The sequence below is a fragment of the Leptonotus elevatus genome, chromosome 13 (assembly GCF_054856555.1).
Source record: "Leptonotus elevatus isolate MCC_2025b chromosome 13, RoL_Lele_1.0, whole genome shotgun sequence".
NCBI lineage: Eukaryota > Metazoa > Chordata > Actinopteri > Syngnathiformes > Syngnathidae > Leptonotus > Leptonotus elevatus.
Window position 1 is genome coordinate 10,766,015 of NC_141251.1, and position 24,365 is coordinate 10,790,379.

A 24,365-nucleotide genomic window follows, 5' to 3' on the forward strand; every position below is an offset into this window, starting at 1 on the left:
GAGAACACAGGATCATAAAGTAAAAACTACACACATGAATGACTCGGATGTGTCACTGAATCATTTCCTGATAGGAGAGCAAACACTGCTGTCTGTGCCTGTCTATCCATCTTCCATAAGAGCAATTTGGGGGGGGGGGGGGCAGTTGCTTTCCTGACACCTTAAAATAGTTCTGGCCATCTGCCATCTGCTTCCCCAAGAAGTTGAGAGGAAAGGCAAAAGGGGCCCCCAAGTTGGGACTGCAGCTCTAGTTCGGCTCCCTCACAGACGAATTACACAATTGCTAAACGTGATGGCAGTTAGTGTTACTACTGAGGATAACACAACTCGTTCTATGCTTAGCTCTCCTTTCAGGTCAAATAACGACCTTCTATGGTTGATTCTGAAGCATAACAGCCAATTATATGAATCTCTGTGTAGTGGGTGCATGTTCTCTCCATTGGCACACCAATCGTTGAAGCAACTGAACTGGAGAATAGCAAAAACAAAAACAAACAAAAAAAAATAGATTCACACCAGGCGATTGACCCTTACACACACAACCCATTTTCTGCAATGGATAATCTGTAACCTCTCCTGTTCTTATTAAACAAGCGACGCCAGCAACAAATCTGCTTTTTGTGTACAATACATTTTTTAGTACACCTCATGGAAAATGGGAGCAAAACCGCCAACGAGCTTGGGTATGACAATAGCACAATGTGTAATGGAAAAATGTGGCCACATTGCTCCCCTAAGCTGCATCATGTTGAGTAGGACCAGGGTAGTCAGCATCAATGGAATACTGTACTGTAGAAAAAAGAAAAAAGAAAACAATACCTAGTGAGAAGCACCTGACATGGCTGGAAAGACAGAGTTATTTTCCCCATTTGTCAGCATGACCTACTTTCAAGTTGCTCGCATGTACACTTGAACCAACAACCCAGAATTTGAACATTAACATAGTGAAATTGATTTAGCTACACAATGGAAAAGAGAAAGTTTCTTTCCATGGAAGCAACACTTTAATTAACCATTTGAGTCAAAATTATTTAAAAAATAAAAGTATGGGATGTCTTTTATAGCTGTTGTTATCTGGGAGTTTGAGAATCCAGTTGCGCCTGTTGGCACGGTTTTTCATTGAAAATGGAGCTTTCAATGAGATCGGGACCTGCAAACTTTATTCACTATGAAGACAAGCTAAGCAAACTTGTTTTGTTGCTGGGTGGAATTAGCCCAGTCGTGATTGCACAAGCCATCAATTTTCCATCATAACGCAGTAGGATTTATTGGTTGCAATCTAACCTTTAACACAGCCAAACCCATCATCTTATCTGTGTGCAGTCATTAAATGTTGTTTAAAGTACAGGGACTTCCCTCATCTCAGAGTAATGTGCTAAAAGGTTATGAGGTCAATTCCAACATGTCAGGCAAGCTAACATTGACCTTTCACCTCAATTTTATTTAGCATGACCCCCCGCCCCCTCCCCCCCCCCCCCCTCCCCAAAGTAAAGCAGAGTCCCTATTGACTTACTTTCCCCATTTGCCAACATTTTTAGATTACTTTATGCACAGAATGGCCGCATGGCAAAATTAATCTGACACAGTCCACTCACACGTGACCCAAATGGAGCAACGAAGCGTAACAGTGGCGCAACATTCCCGGTCTGACAATTTGTAAACAGGCTACTGGTGGCTACGATTCATTTGACTTGTGTTGTGCCTGCCAGGCTTGTTTTGCTCCCGATAAAAACCTCGTGTCAACTCATATCTACGGATCAATGCTTTTGTCAACAATGTACAAAGTCAAACAGCAGCAGTATTTGTTCGCCCTCTACTTCTGATGACTTGTGCTTGCTAGCAACGCCCATTCTATAGCATAAACAAGAACAAAGACTGGAATCAATCATTCACAGGCAAAGCCCAAAAATAGCCTATCAATTAATGAGAAGGGTTTATTTATTTTTATTTTATTTTTTAAATGGCACTCATTAAAAAAATAAAAAATCCGTAGTATAAACACAAAAAGTTGCTCTGTAATTAACTCATAAACTTCTTCTCTTTGTAATCTTTTGTGAACTCTACATGACAACCACAATAGTAATTGTGATTGTAATTTTTCGATAACTGCTCTTAGTATGATGGAGGAAGTAGGTAACTACTAACACCAGGAGTGTGTGAGTTACTGTGATGTGATATCTCAGACATCAGATACCAAAATATGGAAATATAGATATTAGCTAGCTGCATTTGTTTTTCTCTGTGTAGGCTTCATGAGTGATCTGATCACAAGTGAAATTGAACTGTATGCTGCATTTCAGAAATCTGGCGAAAGACAGAGCTATCTCATGTCCGACTTTAAAGAGTGAATTGTAACAATGTTCAAAAGTCAGAGTTCTTCCTTTTCTTTTCTTTGATCCTTCCTCGGGTCTCCTGACAACTTCAAGACTACCTGGATTCTGAAGTATTCAGGTTAGGTGAACGGTATGGGATTTTTAAATAGGTTTTAGGTAAATTAATGAGCACACACACACGCACATACAAAAAAAATACTGAGCTCTCTCAGTGGAAAAAAAAAAGAAAATCTTTGGAGATACATTAGGTACACACTAAAAGACGTAAAGTGGGCCAAATGCATGCATCATTAGGCTCACAATCACAGTTACTAACATCTTAATTCCTTCGCCACACTGTTACTTGTTACTTTAATTAGCTAACAAATACTCGTCACTTGGCCATAATCACCATCAAAAAAATGCAAAGTAAACATAAGTAAATACGGATGAAAAGGAAGGGAAGAATAATTGGCTCATTAACATTAATCATGATGCAGACATTTGAAGGTCAAACATTTAATCAGTTGTATTAGTTTCAATCAGAAAATGCAGATACATATCCAGGAGTGATAAGAAACTGGGTGTAATGAGACAAAACAAAACCCACAACCCATACATACAGTATAAACGCGGACATATGAATATTCCTAACCTGCAAAATGATTCCGCCACAAAATATCAGCGATAGTCATTGGTGGGCCATCAGCAGGGTGAGTATTACCTTTGTCATGGTCAGTCCTTATCATATCCATTAAGGAATTCTCCAAAGAGTGCAAATTAAATGCGTCAAAGGGCCGATTCCGGTCCTACAACATAAAACAAAGACAGAGAGAGAGAGAACAGTGGTCATAATCTCTAGTGGCACATTTCAAAATACAAAATGAACATAGGACATATCATAGTACCAGCAATAATGTGAAATTATACTTGCAGACCACCTGACCATTGACATGATTGGGCCTATTTTTTTTCCACTTCCTCATGTTTTCTTGTTGAAAGCCAGGGTGCTAATTTAGCAAAACACCAGACTTCCTGCTCTGTCACCCTGTTAGTCATTATTATTTTTGGTGTTACAAGGATAGTTTGTGACCGTGATGACAAATTCCTTGTGTGTTTTTAAATAAATAAATGAAGGTTACAGTCAGAAATAGGGGTACGGTGTCCCTGAATGTACAAACTACACTGATGCACCCAATGGAGTACTAATTGGATTTCAAAGTAAATGCTCGTACCTATTCCATGGCCAGAAGGCACAGGTATGTTCTCGAATTGTGAGAGTCAATTGTCAAAAGGTGCAAACCAACAAAATGCTAAATTATTTTACCATAAACGTTTAGTGTCCTGGGTAGGGGTAGGCCGATTATCGGCCTTTTTGAGAATCTAAAGGTTGATCGAGCTGGTATCTCACTGAGCGGTGAATGCTTGCGAACGTAGTGAATTTAGGGTTTTCATCAGGATTTGTCAGATGTTCACATACAGTTTTTACTTGTCATAAAGACATTTTGAACATATTCAGACAATTTTTCACTATCTGCGAAGATCTTTTGAAAAAGTTTTACGAATCCTGGCGAAAACCCCAACAGAGCTACTTTCGCATGTGTTTGTCGCTCAGTGAGATACAGGGAACTTTTCATTGATTTAAATCTTCACTTTATACAAAATTATGCTGACATTGGGAACTCCCTACACTTTTTATTTTTTTTTAAATATAAGTACAGTAGAAGAGTAGAAAACTTTAGGGAACTACCGGTATTTATTTTACACATGGTGATGACCCTGGAAGCGCCCTGCAATTTTTTCAATTTTGACATCTAATATTTTCTCTTAAACCGCAAATTAATATTGGCCTGAAATATCGGTTAACTGCCTCCTTGACTACTAATAATCGCTATCCGTATCGGCCTTGAAAATAACATCTATCATCTATTGTCTATCACTAGTCCTGGGGCATAGAAAAGGTCAGGAAACCCTACTTTACTTTGCTATAACACAAAGCGAATGTTGTTTCATAAATAATTACTTGACCCTACTACCTCTTGCTCGAATTCAGCTGAACCTCGACCCTGGCATGAAAAGTGGATGGCTGGACGAATTATTTGTCAATGTGTTTCCGCATCATTCTGATCTAATCAAAGAGACAAACTTTTCACTACTGAATCTCGCTACTTAGTGCAAGTTGTTGAGGATCAAATAAACCAGGATGTTCCATCTTGGTGGCAAAGTGGTTTGAGAGGAGTGGTTGGCATTACTCTTGGCCATGATAATTAAAGCTGAAACCAATCGAAAGGTCTGACTGGTTTTATGTAATAGAGAAGGGGAGGGGGGTGCGGGGGGTCTAGTTATCGTGCATCACGGAGGGATTCGTTCTGGTCTTTAGTTAGCACAGATGACTAATCATGTGCTGCACATTCTGTCCTTGTGATGAAAAAAAAAATCTACAAATCAGCTTTCTGATCTTGTGAGGCACATCGACCCTACCCCCTCGGAAACCAGAACAATAATCAATACTATGTCCAATGGCTCAAGGTCAAACCGAGCACTCGCAGCTGATCAAACGCCTACTGTCTGTGAATGGATGCATTAGGGTGACATGTGTGCCAAAGGTGAGGCCCTGAGAGTGTCTCGCTCCAGGCTGGGCAGCCCAAGCTCAAGCAGCATTGTTTGCACACCAACGCTATTGTGACGCTTTAGGCTGAGCATTCAAAAGCGTTATTCACTCGCACCCTGGACGCGACAGCACCACGCAGATAAAAATCTGCCCACTTGGTACAAACGCTAAATACTTAAAACGCTGAGCTTTTAGTTTCCTTGCCCTCCCCTCCTCAGTGATCAGTGTGGATGCACACAGTAGGGGGGCGGCGGGGTCATGGAGCTCAATCTGGTCCAGTGACCTAAACAGATAATATACAAATATTACATAATAAAACATAAGGATCCAAGACGTCGGAATGAAGGGTCAGCTGGTCTTCCCTCAATAACAAGATACACAAGCACATGGGAGATAATAATTAGCAAGAGCATTGTTTTGTTTTGTTTGTAATTTAACAAAAGCAGAATACAACCATTCGCAAATATTGTTCAACCTATATTCAGCTGAATACACAACAAAGACAAGATATTTAATGTTCAAACTGCTGAACATTTTGAAATGAACAAGGGCATACTTACCACTGTGTTACATCACTGTTCCTTTGAACAACACTCAAACGTTTGGGAACTGAGCTTTGTAAATGGAATTATTTCCCCTTTCTTTCCACGTAAGGGTCTCTTCTGTCATAGTTTGTACATCATAATTGCGCTTTATAACATTTTCTATGCGAGACAGGTCTGGACTGCTGGCAGGCTAGTCTAGTACTTGTATCGATTTGACATGTCATCATCATTGCTCTCTTTTTTTTAATTATTATTATTATATATATTTTTTTATTAATTTTTATTTTGTATGTGGGTGTGTATGTACATGTGCGTGTGTGCGTGCACAAGCTGCACTGTTTTAACGCATGCAAAATGTGGCGTGGCATTGTCCCTGAAAAAGACATTGCTTGGATGGCAACATACAGTATGTTGCTTCAGAGATGTGCAAGTTACCCATGCCATGGGAACTGACTCACCCCCATATCATCACAGATGCTCGCTTTTGAATTTTGCACCGATAACCCAGAAACCTTTCCTCTTTGGCCTGGAAGACAACAAAGTCTATGATTTTCAAAAGCAATTTGAAATGTGGACTCGTCAGACCGCAGCACACTTTTCCACTGTGCATCAGCGTATATGTCAGATGAGCGTTCCTGGGTGTTGTTGATATATGGCTTTCGCTTTGCACGGTCGAGTTTGAACTTACAATTTGTAGATGTGACGATTAAGTGTGTTATAATCAAACAAAGTGGAAGGACAAGGTTAAACGAGCAGCTACTCTACAGGAGCAACATAATGCAAAATAAGATCCTGGAAAACAAGTTACACCATGTTTACTCTCTGGTGTAAATGTCCTCGACTACACCCTCAAATTCATTAAAACTCCTTCTGCTTTGCATGACCACCAGACAACATTTGACTCTTGGTTTGAAGCTGACATGAGATCAGATAACAACTACCATCTATTCGTAACAGGGTATCCCAGAGATGGTCATGTGACTTTGTGACTTAAGCCTCACACCCATTTGCTAAGAAGAATTCCACACATTCCCCACCTTTAAAGTGGAGCCGACCAGTACACATTCGAGGACAAGGGATGTAAGATTCCACCTGCAGCATTTGAAAATCACTCAGGGCCTGATTTACTAAAAGTATGCATACATGGGCATAACTGGCATAACTGCTCATGCAAGTCAATGTGGAAGCTGGCGCAAGGAGGATTGTGTCTGCCAAATAGGCAAAATTCCTGCGCAATTTAATTTTGCACGTTCTGCGAGGACTATTTTCAGCTACTGTGAACATTTTCGATACACCGGGAAACAAAAACGATCTATTCAGCAAAGCCATTTTGGAACTACTGAATGAGCTAAGGGGCTGACTTGGAGGCAGTCACAAGAAGGAGTCCTGCCATACCACCTATGGCAAAACTCCTTTTGATGCTGAATTTTACTTGCATCAGGATCATTTCAGCGCCTTGTGACATTTGGAGCTGGCCATTCCCAGAGTAATTTTTCCAGGTGGGTTGGTCCAAGTTTTAAACGAAATAATACAAAGGATGGACACATGCATTCAATTGCCTCACACCCGAGACCAGTTAAATTAAACAAGTCATACCTTTCAAGCAGTTGCTGCTTTCACTAAATTAGTGGAGCAATTTATTTTCTGCAACTCAGTAATGTTTGTTTACCTCTTCGACTCACTTCTAATTCCCTTCAAGCTTCATTTTGTGTTTGCAGTGCTCTGCCAAAGGTGAAAACCATCAGTGTTACTTAAGCACAAACCCTCTTTCAAATACGGTGGTCTCCGCTAATTTTACACCTATTGCCAACAGTACTTTTAATTTCAATATTTTGTTGAGTATCAGTCTGAAAGAAGACTTATTTTTTTTACAAATCAGGTACATCTTCCTGTGAGCGTCAAAATGCTTATAAAAATGTTTATTGCTAGTCCAAACTCGCTCTACGTAAAACGCTGCGACAAACACTGGGCTCCGACTAATTACAACAACTACATAGTAAATTTTGTAGAACACATTTTACTCTACAAAGAGTCTATTCTGGTCCTACTCGAAACAGAGTAAAATTTACACTTGGAAGAAAGTAAAATATTTCGACTAAATTTTACGAGAGAATTTGCCAATCCCATGAAAAAAAAAATATTAAAGATTTTTCTCAGAAATTCTAAGTAAATTTTACAAGGAGAGATTTTTTTTTTTTTTTTTTTTTAATAAAGTCACTCAAGGGTTGAGGAACAAACCCACAACTTCAGGTTGTGGGTTTGTTCCTCAATCTAATCCGCAATCTACTCCTTGATCCATGCCGCTCCTAATGTGTGTTAGTATATCGCTCCAGTCAGCTGGAATCTCCGTACCTCCAAGAGAGCAAAAACTATGTTTTTTGTCTCCTTTTGAATATTAGCAAACAGTAGGAGTGGCATAGCTCAGGTGGTAGAGTGGCTGTCTCCCAAACTGAAGGTCGTGAGTTTGTTCCTCAACCCTTGTATCCCTTTTTTTAAACTAAACTAAATAAAAATAAACAAGTAAAATGCACTCTAAAAAAAATCCTTCTAAAATGTACTTAGTATTTCTGAGTGAAAAAAAAACATTACTAGGTTTTTGTCGTGGGATAGGCCAATTCTCTCGTAAACAGTAAAAAAAGAAAAGAAAAAAAAAGCGTAGTCTGGAAAACATGAAATCTTCTCAACCTCAACAGGCACACCTGTCATGTCACCATGAGCTCTCCGTGTGACATTGTGCGACGGCTGTGGCCCCGCCTGCTGCTTGGCTCAGCAATTTGCCCGGGTTTCACTTCAGTAAACAAACCAGTTGACATGTGGCACCCTGACCTTGCATCATGGTGATAACTCCTGTCCAATTATGGCTGTAATTGTTAAGCAGTTAGGTGTGAGCTTTGGCTCAGATGACATCAGTGAGGCACCCGCAGGCCCTCTAGGAAAATACTATATACTGTGTAAAAGTTATTGCTAGTGGGTTATTGCAAATATATGCTGATAATTAGGTCATAGCTGTAAAATATTGTATGGCATCTTCTAATGATGGACTTGGGACTTGTTTTCACACACAAAGGTAATACACTCATCACGGACACAACCACAAATCAATGCCTTTCAAGGATAGGTAGGACATATTGAACATTGAAATGTTAAAGTATTTACAATTGAGCAATCCAAACCACCATTTTTATACCTTTTGTCCTCATTAACTCGTTCACTGCCATTGACATTGTTAACAAGAGTATGAAAACCGATTAATTACAATTAAAAAAAATGTAATCGCATGACTCCCTGAATTTGTAATAATCACTGCCATTGACGGCTATAAACGTCAAATAATCATTTGAACTATTTCTTTTAGTTTAACATTTTTTTGCCCACTTTTGTCAAGAGCATGAAAACCTAGATTTTTTTATATTGTACATTTAGAACAGGTATAAAATGTTTGATTATTCGTGAGTTAATTAGTGAAGTCATGTGATTAATTACAATTTAAAAAATTAATCGCCTGTCACCCAGAATTATTATTATTATTTTTTTTTTATGAATTTATGGCAGTGAATGAGTTAAGGTGGCAGTTGAGCTGAATCCTATCTCATCAGACATCGAGCAAGAGGACTGGTTGCCAGCCAATCGCAAAGAAATGTATACAACTAAACCATATCTTGGTATTGGCAAGAGGTCAGTTGAGTGTGAATGGAAAGTTGCTACGTAATTTTGATTTGGTTTCCCTCCAGTGTTTGTGGCAAAGAGAAGCTATTTTACTTAACAGTGACACCAAAGTCATTCATCAGTTACTTACAATATGTACAATACTCTTATTCGACCAATAATATACAACTTCGTAGTGACACTGAAATAAATATTTTCTCTAAAAGAGTAAATGTTTAATCTCACACCTCCATTTGCACGTTGTGTTTTTATGTACCCACAATATGTAATCATTACATCACTAACAGGTTCGACTTATGCTCTATTTTTTTCCACATCCATGTTTAATCACACAAAGTGCCAAGTCATCTTTAGATTTAAGGAAGAGCACTCGGCTTCCTTTTTATGGTGATTTATTTTGTGGTCAGAATAAATAAACGAAGGGGAAAAAGGCTGGCCATGTGTGAAAAGCAAGTCAGTATTGGCAACAGTCTGCTTGCAATTGGATATGCCGAGCTGAGAAAGGTGGCCCCTGAAACGGTCTTGAATTTGATCATACAAGCGAACAGATGAAGCCTATGAAAAGTGCGTATATCTCCATAGATCTAATGTAAACAGGTTGTCAACAGCGTACATTCCTCTTAAATATCACTATGGAGCTTTCAGAGATTTTTTTGGGTCATTTGAACAGAAAGGTCTCACCCTTTTCCCTCTTGCGATTTTTATTTCCACACTAATTGTTGGGAGTTAACAAATGCAGTGGTTGTAAATTGTAAACGTACACAAGGACCGAATAAGGCATCTTCGCTTTAAAAACTGGGTTGAAAATTATTTCAGTAAACCAACGTTGCATCTTGGATTTGTGCTGCCCTTCCTTTATGTCTGGGATAAAACCCTGCTTTCGTCTCACTTTGAGCCAATGCATTACCAATGAACAACTTCTTGCATGTCAAGAAAGTGTTTATTAGAAACCTGAAATGAGCTGGGCTCAAAACAGATGTTTTATTTTTATTTCAAAATGAAAATCTCACAAGATTACTGATATGTTGTTAGTCAAAATGAATTCTGTTCTTTCCTTGCTATTGTTGCCATCATTCGGTGAAATTTACTTAGCGTCTCACTCTAGTTGGCATAACACTGAATATTGCGAATGATTGAAGCTTGTTATTTTGGTTTGTTAACTCTGGATCAGGGGTATGCAACCAGCGGTTTTGGAGCCACATGTGGCTCTATTGTCTCTCTCCTGTGGATCTCAAAAAAAAAAAAAAAATCGTAATTGTAGAAATTGCCCAAAAATGGCAGAAAATTGAATAAAAAGACAGAAAAGAAAATGTTCAAAAAGTAACCATAAAATGTCCAAAAAAACATAAGAAGAAATCCTAACAATTACCATAAACTGTCCACAAAATTGCCCCAAATGGCAGAAAATGTATAGCAAAAAAGGCAGAAAAAAATGCCTTCAAATGTTTTGCAGCTCCAGACGGATTTTTGGTTATTTATTTGGCCTAAAATGGCTCTTTTGACAGGAAAGGTTGCTGACCCCTGCTCTAGATACACAGCATACTTTTGATTACACCGTATGCCATTTAAACACTACGGAGTAAACTGCAAGAGGAGTTATACTGAACCAATAGTCGTGCTATTAATTATTAGACAAGTAATTGTTCAATGTTCTTGGGTCCTTTGATAGACTAAATAACACATTGGATTTACAGCATGCAATTCATGCAATCTTGTATAAAAAGCAACATTAAATACTGAAGACTGTGCTGCTATACTTTTTAGCCTCTCTTAATGTAAAACGTGAATTACCGAAATTGTGATATATGGCTGTTATTAAAACACTGTGAAATCAGCACCAAAAAAAAAAGACATATTTCTATGCGGCTATTCTGGCAATGGCAAATGTCATAAAAATAATAGCCTCGAGGACTAGACAAAATCTGAAAATAATCAGCATATTTTGATGATCTGTTATACATCAAATTAACCAAGGGGGTTCAATTAATAAGAGTGTGTTTACCTGGAAAGGTAGTATATTGCTGTCAGTCCTGAAGGCAACGTCCTCATTCCAGGCCTTGGGGACCAGGGGACCAGGTCTTGGAAATTTTGGGGGTGCAATAACATTGCTGCCATAAGGTTTCTTCATGGGGGAAATGGGGCTCACGGGAGAGGGAACTCCAACACCGACCCCCACCGCTCTGCGTGGGTCCCTGCCTGCCTGCAAAGCACTCCAAGGGTGGTTGGAGCCGCTGCTCCACCCGGCGTTTTGGTGATTATTCCAAGCCGGTGACGATACGGAGGAAGACGACCCCTTAGCGGCGTTCATGATAGTCTGATAAGCGTTTCTCGGGGGTAAGAGGCCTTGGTTGGGGCTGAGGGGGGATCTTCTCTGCTGGGGTTGCTGCGCCGGTTGTTGATGCTGTTGAGACTGGGGTGCGAGTCCCATCTGCGGGGAGAAATTACCCCCGAAGACCGCGTTGACGTGGTGGGGGAAGTTCTGGAAAAGCATTGTCCCGTTCACGGAGGGTATTCCCTGGAAAAAGCTTTCGTCCACGACGTTGGTGTTTCCCGTGGACCAAGTGCTCCCGAAGGACGAGGACGGGGAGGAAATGAGACCTTCGGTCTCCTGTGGCTGCTGGTGGAAGTTCAACCCCGGTAGGATCGGCGACTCCATCGACACTTTGTCCGCGCTGCTGCTGCCGGTCGACGGACTCTCGGACCCCGATGATGAGGACGAGGGCTCCAATGTCGGGGGGGTGCTGGAGGAGGGAGGAGGGTCTTGCTGATGGTGAACCTGGGTTGTGTTTTTGTCCATCAGTAAATCATCCTGCATGTTTTGAAGAGCTGCAAAACAGACGTATTTAACATGTAATTGTTATATTTCAGCCAGCACAGCATTGGCCGGGCTGCCGCGCATGTCCAAGTGTAGCAACTCCGGCGAGGTTTTGACATTAGCAGGACCGTGCAAGTGCAAAACCCATTTGACGACCACCCATTTAACCGAAAGCAAGCACACTTCCCAAGACTATCAGCGGGGTTCATATATGCCACGAATTCCACGAAGCATATACGTGGAAACAGTCACCCGATTTCGCCACGTTGCGTTTTCCCCTTCGACGCTGGAAACTCTAAACTGCAACGTGAAACTGATTGTGTGTGGGCATATAGGACCTCCCCTGTCCTCATTTGCATACGTCAGTAAATACAGCTGTCCTCCCATAAGGTGAAAACTAAAAGGCTCCATGACCCATGCGGTCAGTTATAAGGCTATCCTTGAATTGACACACTTATTAGTACATGATAAATACTGCACAGAGACGCGCCTGGAATGCTTTATTAATGCGCATGCATCCGGTTGTGTGCTTTGAATATGGACACAACACAAAGTCTAATCTCAGTGCAAAGATGCCCTTTTATTAGTAAGGCTTTTTATTCAGCTATAGCGCACGCATATAAGTACGCAATGAGACAGATGATCTCTGGAGAAACGGTGCGTTTTAATAAATATCATTCAATGCCAGTGACACTTCACATTTCATGAAACAATTTCAATTCGTGCAACCTGACTACCCCGTATTTGCATTTATTTATAGGATCAAAAGCAATAAACAGATCAAAATAATCCAACTATGGCTCAACAAATGACAAGGCACAGCAGGCAATAAAGTAAGACTTAAATGTTAAGTCATGTCATTCAATGGTTTAAAATAAAGTCATTACAAATTTGGCAATATCTTATATTATATACTTAAAACAACTACAAAAGAAATGTACACATTTTAGCAGTAGTGTGATCATAATCGCAACAGCCTGCATTGCACACACCCTGGCAGTTAATCCGCGATTTCTCCCCCAAGAGGTGCTCTTCCAAGGTCATCAGAACAACCCACTGTCCTCACCCTTTTTATACGCATTGCCACAGCATGAATTTACAAACAACCCTTTGCACACTATTACAGAAGTGCGTACATTTCATGGACCTGCTTTGCCTTGAAATCCCCCCTTTAATCCATATGTGTGTCCCAACACAAAACGACACAAGCAGCATGCACCACAGCCATTTGTCAGTCTATCGCCAAGTTACCTTGATTGTTCACCCTTTGGGGAATCGGAGGATAAATATATTTCTGTTTGCCTCGCCTAGGTTTAGAAATGACAAACGAGCAACCCTTGTTCCGAGGTAGTCAGCAGTTGCCTCAACAGCTGATTGACTGCGGCGCATGGATGATGCCGCAGAGGCTTTTGGGAGTTGTAGTTTATGGAACTTCAGCGCTGTCATTTACTACAATTTCAATGTTTACAATGTTTTGTGATTGAATGAGCAACAATGTTGAAAGTACAATATGCAAAAATAGTTACAATTAAAAATGCATTTCTTGTCTGTTTTCAAGACATGTAGAAAGCAACACGAATTATTCCAATGTGTTGTAAGGTAATAATTGTGTGATTGTCTTATATTTCTATGGTATGCGTAGATATGTTGTCATTATGATGTATGGTTATAACAATGTGACAAATTATCTGATATACAATAATTCCCTCCTAGTCATATATGTGCAGTACAGTAGTTTGACAAAGTAGTCGTAAAACTACAGTTCCCATGTCGAGGAAAAGGGGGGATTGTCACGTGGGGGCACGTCCTTTTTCCTTGTTTTGATGACGTAATCACGCATGGTCCTGCTGCCTTGCGTTGCCTCACATCCGCCCGTCATCCGATCGGAGTCAAGCGGTCACAACGATGTGGTAATATGAGTGACTACTACTAGGCCTTATCCAAAATAAAGATGTTTGTTATTTGCGGTAGTACGCTAACTACAGCAAAGAGATAGATAGCGCGCAATGACCAGGAATGAATAGACTCTTGCTAAGGTTAATAGCTGGCGACTCCCGTCAACACGAAGACCTTCGTAGCTAGTTTAGCTAGCGACAGTTCCTGGTGCCCGCCATTTAACGGCCTTTTCGTTTTTATGTTCGTCTTCAAATTAAGTCATCGGTTGTACCAATACGGCGTCTAAACGACAGGTTTATCTCCTCTATGATGGCGGACGAAGATGCGGTGGTCTTGCAGCAGAATCTCGACAGGTGAGTGTATGTCTAGCATGCTAATGGTAGCCACGTACCATGGTGGAAAATTGCAACGGTTGTTTGTTAGCCACGGACAGCTGACAAGTGATGATTGTTAATATAATAAGGGTTTTCACCATGTGTATGTTTACATTGAAACCAACTTTCATAATTGTTCATATATTACCATGGAACATTCAGATATAATTTATTGCAGCCTTAAAGCATATTTAGGTTCTAAATAGTTTTCTTGATCCTTAACATAGTTTTTTTTCCTGGAAAATACAACTGTTGAACAAAATGATCAAAACAGACTCACAGGCATCCTAATCAATTTCTTCTCAAAAACAATATTCAAAACGTCTCACTTACATGTTTAGTGAACACCACACTACAGCAACATTGGTTTGTGAGGGCCCCGTGGAGGTAACTTGAGCAGTTGATTTTGCTCTGAGGTGATACGCCAAAGACACACAACTAATATGCTATTTGAATTTGACTTTACAAAGTGTGCATCAAGCAAGCAAGTACAGTGCTCAACATAAATGAGTACACCCCAACAGGTTTGTAAGAACACCTTTACTTTCAGAATCAATATTTTCTACAAAACTACAAGCTACTCCCACAAATGTGGGTCATTAATTGCAGACAATATTTGTTAATTAGTACAGACACAAAAGTTTATTAAAGAACATTTTGCACAATAAGTAGACCCTGAGGGAAAAAAACTGCAACGTGCAAACTGGTGTGACGAGTGGGCAATTATTGCCACAAGAAGAAGACGTTTTAAATGCTTTATCTTGGTCTTATATTGGAATCACCAGATTTTCAAAATAAACTCCTTTCAGAGTCAGACTGATCAATGGGGTATTTTTTTTGCTCAGCCTCTGTGGGCGGATACCAAATGTACCCCGGTACTGCACCAGGGCATGGCCCAGTGGTCGGGGCCAAACCACTGTGGTATAAGCATAGCAGAGACCAAAGAAAGAGATACTTGATAGAGAGAATGAGGTTAACAGCATGTGATGTTCATGCCTCTAAAGTTTCGCTGCAGTGTCTTTGTGCTTTCTCTTCCTGTCTCTTGTCTTCAGTTTCATTTCTCCTGAACTCAGCTAAATGAAGGGCAACACAGCTATTATACCCTGCAGGGTATTGCGGCTTTTCTAGCATATTCTAGTGCAGGGGTGTCAAACTCATTTTGTGTGTGCACACTACTGAGCGGTGACAAAACACATGTTCCGGTTAAATGATCCAAAAATGGAAATTGTCTGCATCACATATTAAGAGGATAAATAAGTCTAAATGTGGCATAATGTTGTTGTCCAGTTTCAACGAATAAAACTGAAGACAGCATCATTTAAATTCAATCATTTCTCAAAATAAATGTATTTTGTTCTTTTAGCCTGTAGTAGCAAAAGGTGAGCTCCAGTTTTGAGTTTCGCATGTCGGATTGCATTTCGGTGGTGGTTTATTAAATCCTGTCCTACTGCGAGGCTGGGTTACCTGAATAGGAGCTAATGAATGTGTGGGAGCCGTGTGTTGTGTTACCCCCCTCTGTGCCCATCTTCACTCTTCTCGTTCTTGAGAGGTTTTCAGCGTGCCAGTCACAGTTATGCTTTGAGATCAGTCAGATTTATTTTTAAATAAAATATTAAAATAACCTAATTAAATGTTTAGTCATACCCCAATCTACAATGCTGACATTGAAAATAATGGACTTAAACAAAAATAATGATAATATTGTCATTCATTATTGAGCAAAAATCTTTTCTTTCCCTTTTTAAATTATTATTTTTTATACATGTGACAGTGGCTTGCCTCTGGGAATCTCAAAACTAGGTGACAGATTGCCCCTTAGGTCTGTCTACCTTAGTCCAAGTAGACTCTACATTGTAAATACACAAGTTAAATTTACCAATGTACTACTGCCTGTTAGCTTTTACTTTGTCAAGTAGCTGACAGACAACCCAACGAAAGGTGATGTTTTGGCTCAAGATTTGAGGTTTCTGTCAGGATAGATTCACAAACAAATTAATTAGTAGCAGATGTCATTTTATAATATGCTTGACGGCTGCTTAAATGTGAATGGCGGGCCAAAAATGGCCCCGGGGCTACAGTCTGGACACCACTGCAGTAAACAACCAAACAAACCAATAGGGACACCTACAACCTTAAATTTGCTTAATTGAGCAGGGCAGATGATTTTTTTAAATATATTTTTTGTAACAATTGCAATTCACTTAAAAATACCAACGTTTAATAATGGATCTCTCTGTTAAGAGCTTCAAAAGGCACCCTGAGTAGTTTCTGTCTCATGCCAGGCCCACTCAGCCCTCTCACCATGTATCTGTTTTAGGAGTTGCTGGGTATGCTTCGCAACAGACGAGGATGACCGCACAGCAGAGTGGGTGCGTCCATGCCGCTGCCGGGGTTCCACCAAGTGGGTCCACCAGGCCTGCCTACAGCGCTGGGTGGACGAGAAGCAGCGCGGCAACAGCACAGCACGAGTGGCCTGTCCACAGTGTAATGCAGAGTATCTCATTGTCTTTCCCAAACTGGGTAAGTGGCACTTGGGAAATGAGCCAAGGGGTGAAAGTAGCTCCGGGATTACAAATTGGAGAAGCACTAGCTGTACTTTTATGTAAGGCGTGGACTGCGAAAGTTATCTGTGTGATTGTATATATTTTTTTAAAAACCTTTTGAGAAACGGTGGGCTGTTGAATTGTAGTGGCTAGCATTTGGCTATTTGTCCAATAGATGTCTTGGCAAACCGACATCCATTTATCCTGACTTGTCAGCGTGAGTCAGCTATTTTTGAACACCAGCCATGACTTCATATATGGCCCAAGTCCGCTAAGCTTGCCAGAATCTGCTTGATATCAATTTTTCTGGTCATAAACATCATGCAATCACATGTAACATTATTAGTACAAGGGTGCATTTACAATAATGAAAACGTACTTAAAGCTAATTGTGCACACTTGTCACTTAATTATCCATCAGACACAACAGGGCCACTCCAATTTCATCTTGAAAGAGCAAAACGCTGCAACGCGAGCTGAGACCTGGCCTCAAGACAATGTTGTCCGCAGGAAGCCTGAAAGGTTCATTTATATTTATAGAGACCAAGGCTGTGCTGTCACTCAGTCAGGTGCTATAAGCAGAAGGTTCATCGCTTCCTACGCCCCAGTGAATAACCTGGTGCATGTGATATTTAGCACTTGGCTGGAAGATGGCTATTTTAAAATGAAAGTGTTAATCATCAGGATTAATTGGTGCTGAGATCCTTGAGGAACTCATAATGACTGCTCTACCAATTTTAGCACCGATAAACAAAGTCGCTTAAAGCTTCTATTTGAGCTGAGCAATGATGTGCAAGCAGGAATCCCGTGGTTGATCGTATCATTTATATATAATGAATATTTGCAAAGTATCGCATCAAATCGTGGACATCATTACACTTGACGTCAGCATATCACTTGAGCCATCACTGCACTGTAGAGCATTCACGGTTTGTCGCTTTTCCCTTCAGCGTTTTGTGATGGGGTTTTTCTTCTTCTGAGAAACGGACGGTAGTGAATTAGTAACAAAGGAACATGATCGTTGAAGCAGGGGTCCCTCAGATTGTTAGTTGGACCCTTCTAGAAATGATGAACTATCTTTGGAATCGTTGGCTTCATTATTCTACGATTAAAATAACTTTGAATTGGAATTGTGGAGATGGTTCATAACGTCCACTGTGTTTACATTTGGAATCACCTAATTATTTATATGGTGGGATAACAATTGATGTATGTGTTGATTTTAAATAGAAAACCTCCTAGTCCTACTGTCGGTTGTCAGACAGAAGCGTGGGCTTTACTTTATGATTTTGGGAGTGGGGAGTCTTGAGGTAAACTGGGTCAAGTAAGCGCTGATAAAGACGCTCATCAAAGGCTGCGCAGAGACGAGTCTGATGTTGCTTTGAGTGAATTAATAAATTGTGACAGGATGTGTCTCATGAAGGGCATTCACATTTAACCAAGCAGATTTGGATTTTTGTGAAACTTGCTAGACTTGTTGATTGTGATAGCGAAACTATAAGGCCCCGTCCACACGAAAGCCAGTTACAATGTATCCTCACAAGAGAGATTTGTTTGAGGAACGAACGTCTGGACGGGGCCTAAATCTAAAATTTTAGGTCAATAGGAGCAAGGGTTTGAGAGCTGTGGCATGCCAAATTTGGAAAATGTTCCAGTAATAGGCGTGTGGCCATCTTCTTTGAACCCTTATATCTCAGCAACGACTCAGTCAAATCTTCACAAAACAGGTATTGTTGGAAAGGGAAATCAACAAGGACTGCATATTTTAGTAACCATATGACCTTTTGTTTTAATTGACCTTGTGGATCACGTGACATTTTTCATGAAATGTCATCTCTCAAATGTTCTCTAAAACTGTTTCAGATGTTGTTTAGCAGCAGTAAGGATTTAAAGTATTCATCCCTCAGATATTTATTGACCAGAGGGGTAAATAATCCTCGTTGGCAAGACAGTCGTGAATGCAGGAGGGGTTTGCGTGCGTGCTACTTGCTACACTAGCTTGCTGAAGAGACCAGAGATATATAACAAATAGCCAGGTGTTTGGCGCCAACAACTTCATAATAATAGTTGGTTTGTTTGTTTTTTTACACAGATTAGCTTGTTACAAACATCATTTGCGTAAGAACTGACAACCGGGAAGAAAAAAACCCTGGTTCGATTTTTGATTTGCCACGCCCTTTCGAACAAATGTCCGAATGAGCATCCATTCCTGCACATCACTCGCATCGCAAGTTCAAATCGAATTTCAGAAAACAAAAACGAGCAGTAATAGCTGAAATGATCAAATTGTCCTTGTTTGACGTCGCATGCTGTGCCTTAACCGTCAGAATGATAGCGATCTCACAGCTTGCTAACACTGACGACAGCTTTCAATTTGGGGGGGGGGGGTGGAGCTAATGGGAGCCGTCATCCTCTCAGGGTGTCTCATCTGCCGAGCTCATCTCATTTCCACAGATCCCCGCTGTGAAGCCCAACAGCCTCATATCAGCGTTTCTGTTTACCCAGCTTTTGTTTGTTGTGCTAGAAGTGCGGCGCGAGGAGCGATAGGGGCGGGTCGATGAGCGGTCGTATTCCATAGCCAAAGCGAGCCCATCAACACGGCTCAGTGGACAGCCCGTCCTCGCGTGGCGTCAAGAGAACGAGTGAACAGTTCGCCGAATATGCACATACAACTGAAGCACTGCGCTTACCGCCTGCCCCGTTTGTAATGATCTTAATTACAAAATCGGCTGTCAACGCATGTAATGAAATGCTTGGCTCGCCATCCTGCTGGCGGGTCATTAAGGGCCGACCCATCTTCCTCCAGACGTGGAGGCGGAATGCTCAGGCGGGGAGAGCGGAAGGAAATCCTACTCTCATCAAAATAAGAGACATAAATGCACAAATGCAGTACTAAATTTAAACACAGATTTAATTATGTTGTGTAAGTGATCTGATGGCGTTTTGACGTTTGTCTTTCGTCAGGGCCCGTGGTCTACGTGCTGGACCTGGCCGACCGGCTCATCTCCAAGGCCGGACCTTTCGCCGCCGCCGGCATCATGGTGGGGTCCATATACTGGACTGCCGTCACGTACGGCGCCGTCACCGTCATGCAGGTCTGACCAACAGAGTCCATCAAACCAACTTCTGGTTATTACTGCACTTTAGCTGGAATTTTATAGCTTTTATTTGTCATTTAAAAATTACGGAAGACGATTGGGGCCAGTGAAGAGGGAAAAAAAATCTCACTCTATTCTCATAATTCTGACTTAAAAGTTAGAATTCTGACTTTATTCTCATAATTCTGACTTTATTCTCATAATTCTGACTTTATTCTCATAATTCTGACTTTATTCTCATAATTCTGACTTTAATGTGAGAATTCTGACTTTGTGACGTAGAGCTATGAATTGGGGGGAGTCAGAAAGTCAGAATTCTGAGAATAAAGTCGGAATTCTGACTTTAAAGTCAGAATTCTAACTTTAACTCTTTTACTGCCACACGTTACTCAAAAACAACCCCAATTTTGAGCATTTTAACTAATCTTTCAAGGCAAACAGAATATTGTGTTCTCTGACAACATAAAAATGGTGGGTACCAAATGAAAGATCGCATTCCATTCATTCATTAGAAAAAAAGTATATTTATACCTTATTCCGTTCTTTAGTAATCACCCTTTGAAAATAGGTAATTTGAGTGACATTGAGCGAAAATGGAAAATATAAATTTTCTGCAAAACAGTGACTTTGACACTAATAAATTCTTTAGTGACACTCCGTGAATTAGATTTAATGTGACAAAGGCTTTTGATCATTCACGTCATCCTTAGAAACGTTCTATTTCATCATTTTCGTCATGTGTAAGTGTAATTCCATACTACCCGGAGCCCATCGAAAAGAGATACAATGCTGCCATCTGCTGGCTATAGTTAGTGGGTGTTTTGGAATTTTAAAACCCCAATGACAAGGCAGTTGTTGTTTTTGGCGTTAAAGAGTTGTAGTCAAAATGCTGAGAATAAAGTCAGAATTTTGAGAATAAAATAAGAATTCTCACTTTAAAGTGAAAATGCTGAGAATAGTCAGAATCCTACCCACTTTTTTTCTCTCTTCACTTTCCCCAATCCTCTTCCGTAAAAAATAAATAAATCAAATTAGGATAATAATAAAAAAAAAAATTCAAGTCACATGACAAATAAAAGTGGAGCAAAAAGGCCTGGTGGGATATAACGTGGTTGACATTCTGTCTGATCCGCAGGTGGTGGGCCACAAGGAGGGTCTTGATGTTATGGAGCGTGCCGACCCCCTCTTCCTTCTCATCGGCCTGCCCACCATCCCCGTCATGTTGATCCTCGGCAAGATGATCCGCTGGGAGGATTACGTCCTGCGCCTGTGGAGGAAGTACTCCAACAAACTGCAAATCCTCAACAGCATCTTTCCCGGTCAGCATGCACATTTTTCTTTTTTCCTCTTTAGTGGGAATCATCACGCTGAGGGAGCTTCCTCTTAATATAGTCAATTCAAGCCAAGTTGTCGGTTGCGTGCGTCTCCACAGGGATCGGCTGCCCAGTCCCCCGCATCCCGGCCGAGGCCAGCCCCTTGGCCGACCACGTCTCGGCCACCCGCATCCTGTGCGGCGCGCTGGTCTTCCCCACCATTGCCACCATCGTGGGGAAGCTCATGTTCAGCAGCGTCAACTCCAACCTGCAGAGGACCATCCTGGTACGTAGAGACACAAAGGTCATTTCCCCTGTTGTTTATGCATAAAAAAAATATTACTCAAAAATTAAATACAAAAAATATATAAATGGAAATAAAAATATATATCATGAATAAATAAAAGTTAAAATAAATAAAAAACAAGATTCAAAAAATAAAAATGAATGTAGAAATAAAACAATTACAAAATATATAAATCTGCTCTCATTTATTTCATGCTGCAGACACTGTCAGCCTGAAAATGCGTCATGAAATGTTATTCAAATGAGGTGGGCGGTCCTAAGTGTGTCTTAGGTTGAACTATTTGCCTACTGGTTGGTCGACGTGTCAGTTTATGTCGGATTCTGCCCATTCCACAGCAAGGGAGAATTCACACACGAAAGAAACAATGGATCTTGTTTATAGGAGCATGTGTAAAGTTTTCGAGCAACTCAAGCCACAAGTTCTGGTGGTCACTTTTATTTATATATTGCATTTTGGGTTAAAAAAAAAAAAAGCCTGAATAAATAAATGATTGAATAGTTAAAGTGAAAATAAAAATGGATATAAAAAATATAATTCAAAAATTAAATACAAAAAAATACATATAAATAGAAATAAAAACAACAAAAATGTATCCAAACATTATGAAAAGGTCTGCAAAAATGTCAAAATGCGCTCCAATCATTCCGTTCACAGGGAGGAATCGCCTTTGTTGCCATCAAGGGGTCGTTTAAAGTGTACTTCAAACAGCAGCAGTACATGCGGCAAGCCCACCGCAAGATCCTCAACTTTCCTGAGCAGGAGGAAGCCTGAAGACCCGAGCAGATGTAAGACCGAGGGCCGGTGAGGTTTGGGGGAGGTCAGTCGGTCTCACCTTCCCACAGATGACCTTCACACCTCAACGACGACATACCACCGGAATCCTGCCAACATTTGTTATTAAACCTCGGATGCTTCTGTCTGCTGAAATATGGACAAAATGCTAGAGAATGTGTACACACACACATATATATATATATATATACAGCAGTGAGGGTTTTATAATAATAAATTAAAAAAATGTTTTATAACAGTTATGGGAAAAGTCCACTTTGCCAGTGTTTGGAATGTGCGAAAAATAAATAAAAGGTTGAGAATTCAAGAGTTCAAATACAACCAGGAAGCATGGATTCATTTCCGGTACACGGCAGGAACCTTTTTTCTGCATTTCCTCGTTCCAAGAGAACAATGTGGACTAACGCTTTGTGTTTTAAGGCCTTTGGCAGCCTTCAACTTCATTTTCTGGAACGTTTGTAAAAACATTACAATCACGTCTTAAAATATTTTTTACCTAGAGGGAGGCCAACATGGACATGCTGGTCTCATGGGAACACAAACCTGAGGAGTAAATTTCAATGATTTTTTTTGTGTATGTTTTTGTTATGCGATCACTCCTTTTATAAAGGTGGTCATCACTTTACAGACGCCTGTGAATGTTGTCATGGGAACACGCATCTTCAGGATTTATCATTTCCCATGCGGTCTCCATCAATACCACTGACTTAAATGTAACAGCAGCAACAATTAAGAATGTGAATCGGTTAGCTGTAAATAAGAAATCACCACAAATAGGATTCACGGCTTGATTTATTATTATTTTTTACTGAAGTGTGTGCGAGAGTGGAGCTGTGTTCACAATAAAAGCTGTAAGTTGCTGTTTTTTCCGCAAAGGAGACTTGTTAGAACATGTGACTTCATTGTGAAAAGACACCACTTGGGAATATTTAACCTGCACGTGTGAGCTTTCCCTGCACATTCTCAGTGTCTCACTTCAGCCCTTTGTTATCTGTTCTGTGAATAAATGTATTTTTCCAAATACAAACGCTGATGTGTAGCATGGATTTACTAATGAATAGCATTAGCTAGATTCCCGTTTCGTTGCGAGGTGAGAAGCCAGTTTCAAAAATTGGTGAAAATGGGGAAATGTCTTGGTTGAATTTCTACTCAAATTCACCTTCCTTTTTCCAGCCCAATTATTTTGGTGCATCCAGAAACATTCGTAACTACACATTTCTGATTGAAATAATGGAAAAAGTTGATATTGTAAAAAAAATTAAAATCTGACCAGAATGTCTATGATTAATGCTAGGCTTACACATTTATATCCTCTCTGGTTAAGTTTCTAAATGAAATCAAGTGAAGTCAAATGAGGTTTAGCTGAATTCAAAGTCAAAACAGATTTGTTCTGTGACCTGGAATTGTAAAAAAGAAAAAGAAAAGAGACGTCAACCCAAAAAGCTTCCTTACCACAAGGTGACTGTATATGCACCCCAAATAGTCTAAACACAGTATTATAATTAATCCACCAGTTTTTATCCATCTCAGGGGACGGCGTTGTGTCACTTGCTGTTCACTGTCAATGACCATTACTCAGGTAATGACCAATCACGGCTCAGCTTCAGAAAACAGGCGAGTCGTGATTGATCATTACCTGAGTAAACGTGATGTCATTTTCAGTCGACAGCAATTGGCAAAATGGCTGCCGCGAAGCCAACGGTGGCCATCTTACGTTGCTACTCGCTAAGATCGCCTTATATGGAGTATATTGATTTCTCTGTGGCATTTTCACGTTATTGACCAATAAGCCTAGCGAAAGTGAAGAATACAATTTAAAATGTTTTCCTTAAAGTTGCAACTTCTAATTGCTTCAAATCAAGAAGTTCACGTCAACTATACTGTCACCTCAGACATGGAAGTGGTAAGGAAGGGATTTGGAGAGCATTGCTGCCAATAGTGGGTGTGCGTTAGCTTATCACATATTCTCTCTTTGGTATTGCTGTGACCGTTTTCCACAGGTTTCACCTGCGTCAAGCTGACAACAATCCACAGTTCAAACTATCTGTCATCCATGTTGACCGTCTGTGATGTAATACAAACATACCATGACA

General features: G+C 40.4%; 2 protein-coding genes across 5 annotated transcripts in view; one reads left to right on the forward strand and one right to left on the reverse strand.

The window, feature by feature from the left end:
* The window catches only part of cpeb3 (cytoplasmic polyadenylation element binding protein 3), a 30,050-nt gene extending 16,710 nt beyond the window's left edge, over window positions 1-13,340 (reverse strand). For 2 of the 3 annotated variants that reach the window (XM_086093725.1, XM_086093723.1), the window contains exons 1-3: window positions 13,201-13,340; window positions 11,137-11,960; window positions 3,037-3,121 (exon numbers count right to left, since the gene is read on the reverse strand). In XM_086093725.1, coding sequence (XP_085949851.1) covers window positions 3,037-3,121; window positions 11,137-11,949 — 898 coding nt within the window. In that variant the 5' untranslated portion in view covers window positions 11,950-11,960; window positions 13,201-13,340. Of the gene's footprint in view, window positions 1-3,036; window positions 3,122-11,136; window positions 12,231-13,200 lie in introns of those variants that run through there. The other variant, XM_086093724.1, reaches the window with a different exon arrangement.
* A 443-nt stretch (window positions 13,341-13,783) lies between these two features.
* On the forward strand, window positions 13,784-23,305 carry marchf5 (membrane-associated ring finger (C3HC4) 5). Of its 2 annotated transcripts, none has more exons than XM_086092489.1 (7): window positions 13,784-13,859; window positions 14,139-14,198; window positions 16,537-16,739; window positions 19,727-19,857; window positions 20,996-21,179; window positions 21,293-21,459; window positions 22,135-23,305. In XM_086092489.1, exons 1-7 carry the CDS (start codon window positions 13,855-13,857, stop codon window positions 22,249-22,251), a joined length of 867 nt encoding a protein of 288 aa, XP_085948615.1. In that variant the 5' UTR covers window positions 13,784-13,854; the 3' UTR covers window positions 22,252-23,305. The 2 variants fall into 2 exon arrangements, with proteins under 2 accessions (XP_085948615.1, XP_085948614.1); XM_086092488.1 differs by having other exon boundaries at window positions 13,788-13,859; window positions 14,104-14,198.
* Window positions 23,306-24,365: the final 1,060 nt, after the last annotated feature.

Excerpts from the sequence above, each read along its gene's own strand:
- marchf5 (XM_086092488.1), top strand. The coding sequence starts at position 13,788 with ATGGTCCTGCTGCCTTGCGTTGCCTCACATCCGCCCGTCATCCGATCG. Across the intron at positions 16,740-19,726 it reads CATTGTCTTTCCCAAACTGG|GGCCCGTGGTCTACGTGCTG; the intron begins GTAAGTGGCACT and ends GTCTTTCGTCAG. Across the intron at positions 21,460-22,134 it reads ACCTGCAGAGGACCATCCTG|GGAGGAATCGCCTTTGTTGC; the intron begins GTACGTAGAGAC and ends TTCCGTTCACAG.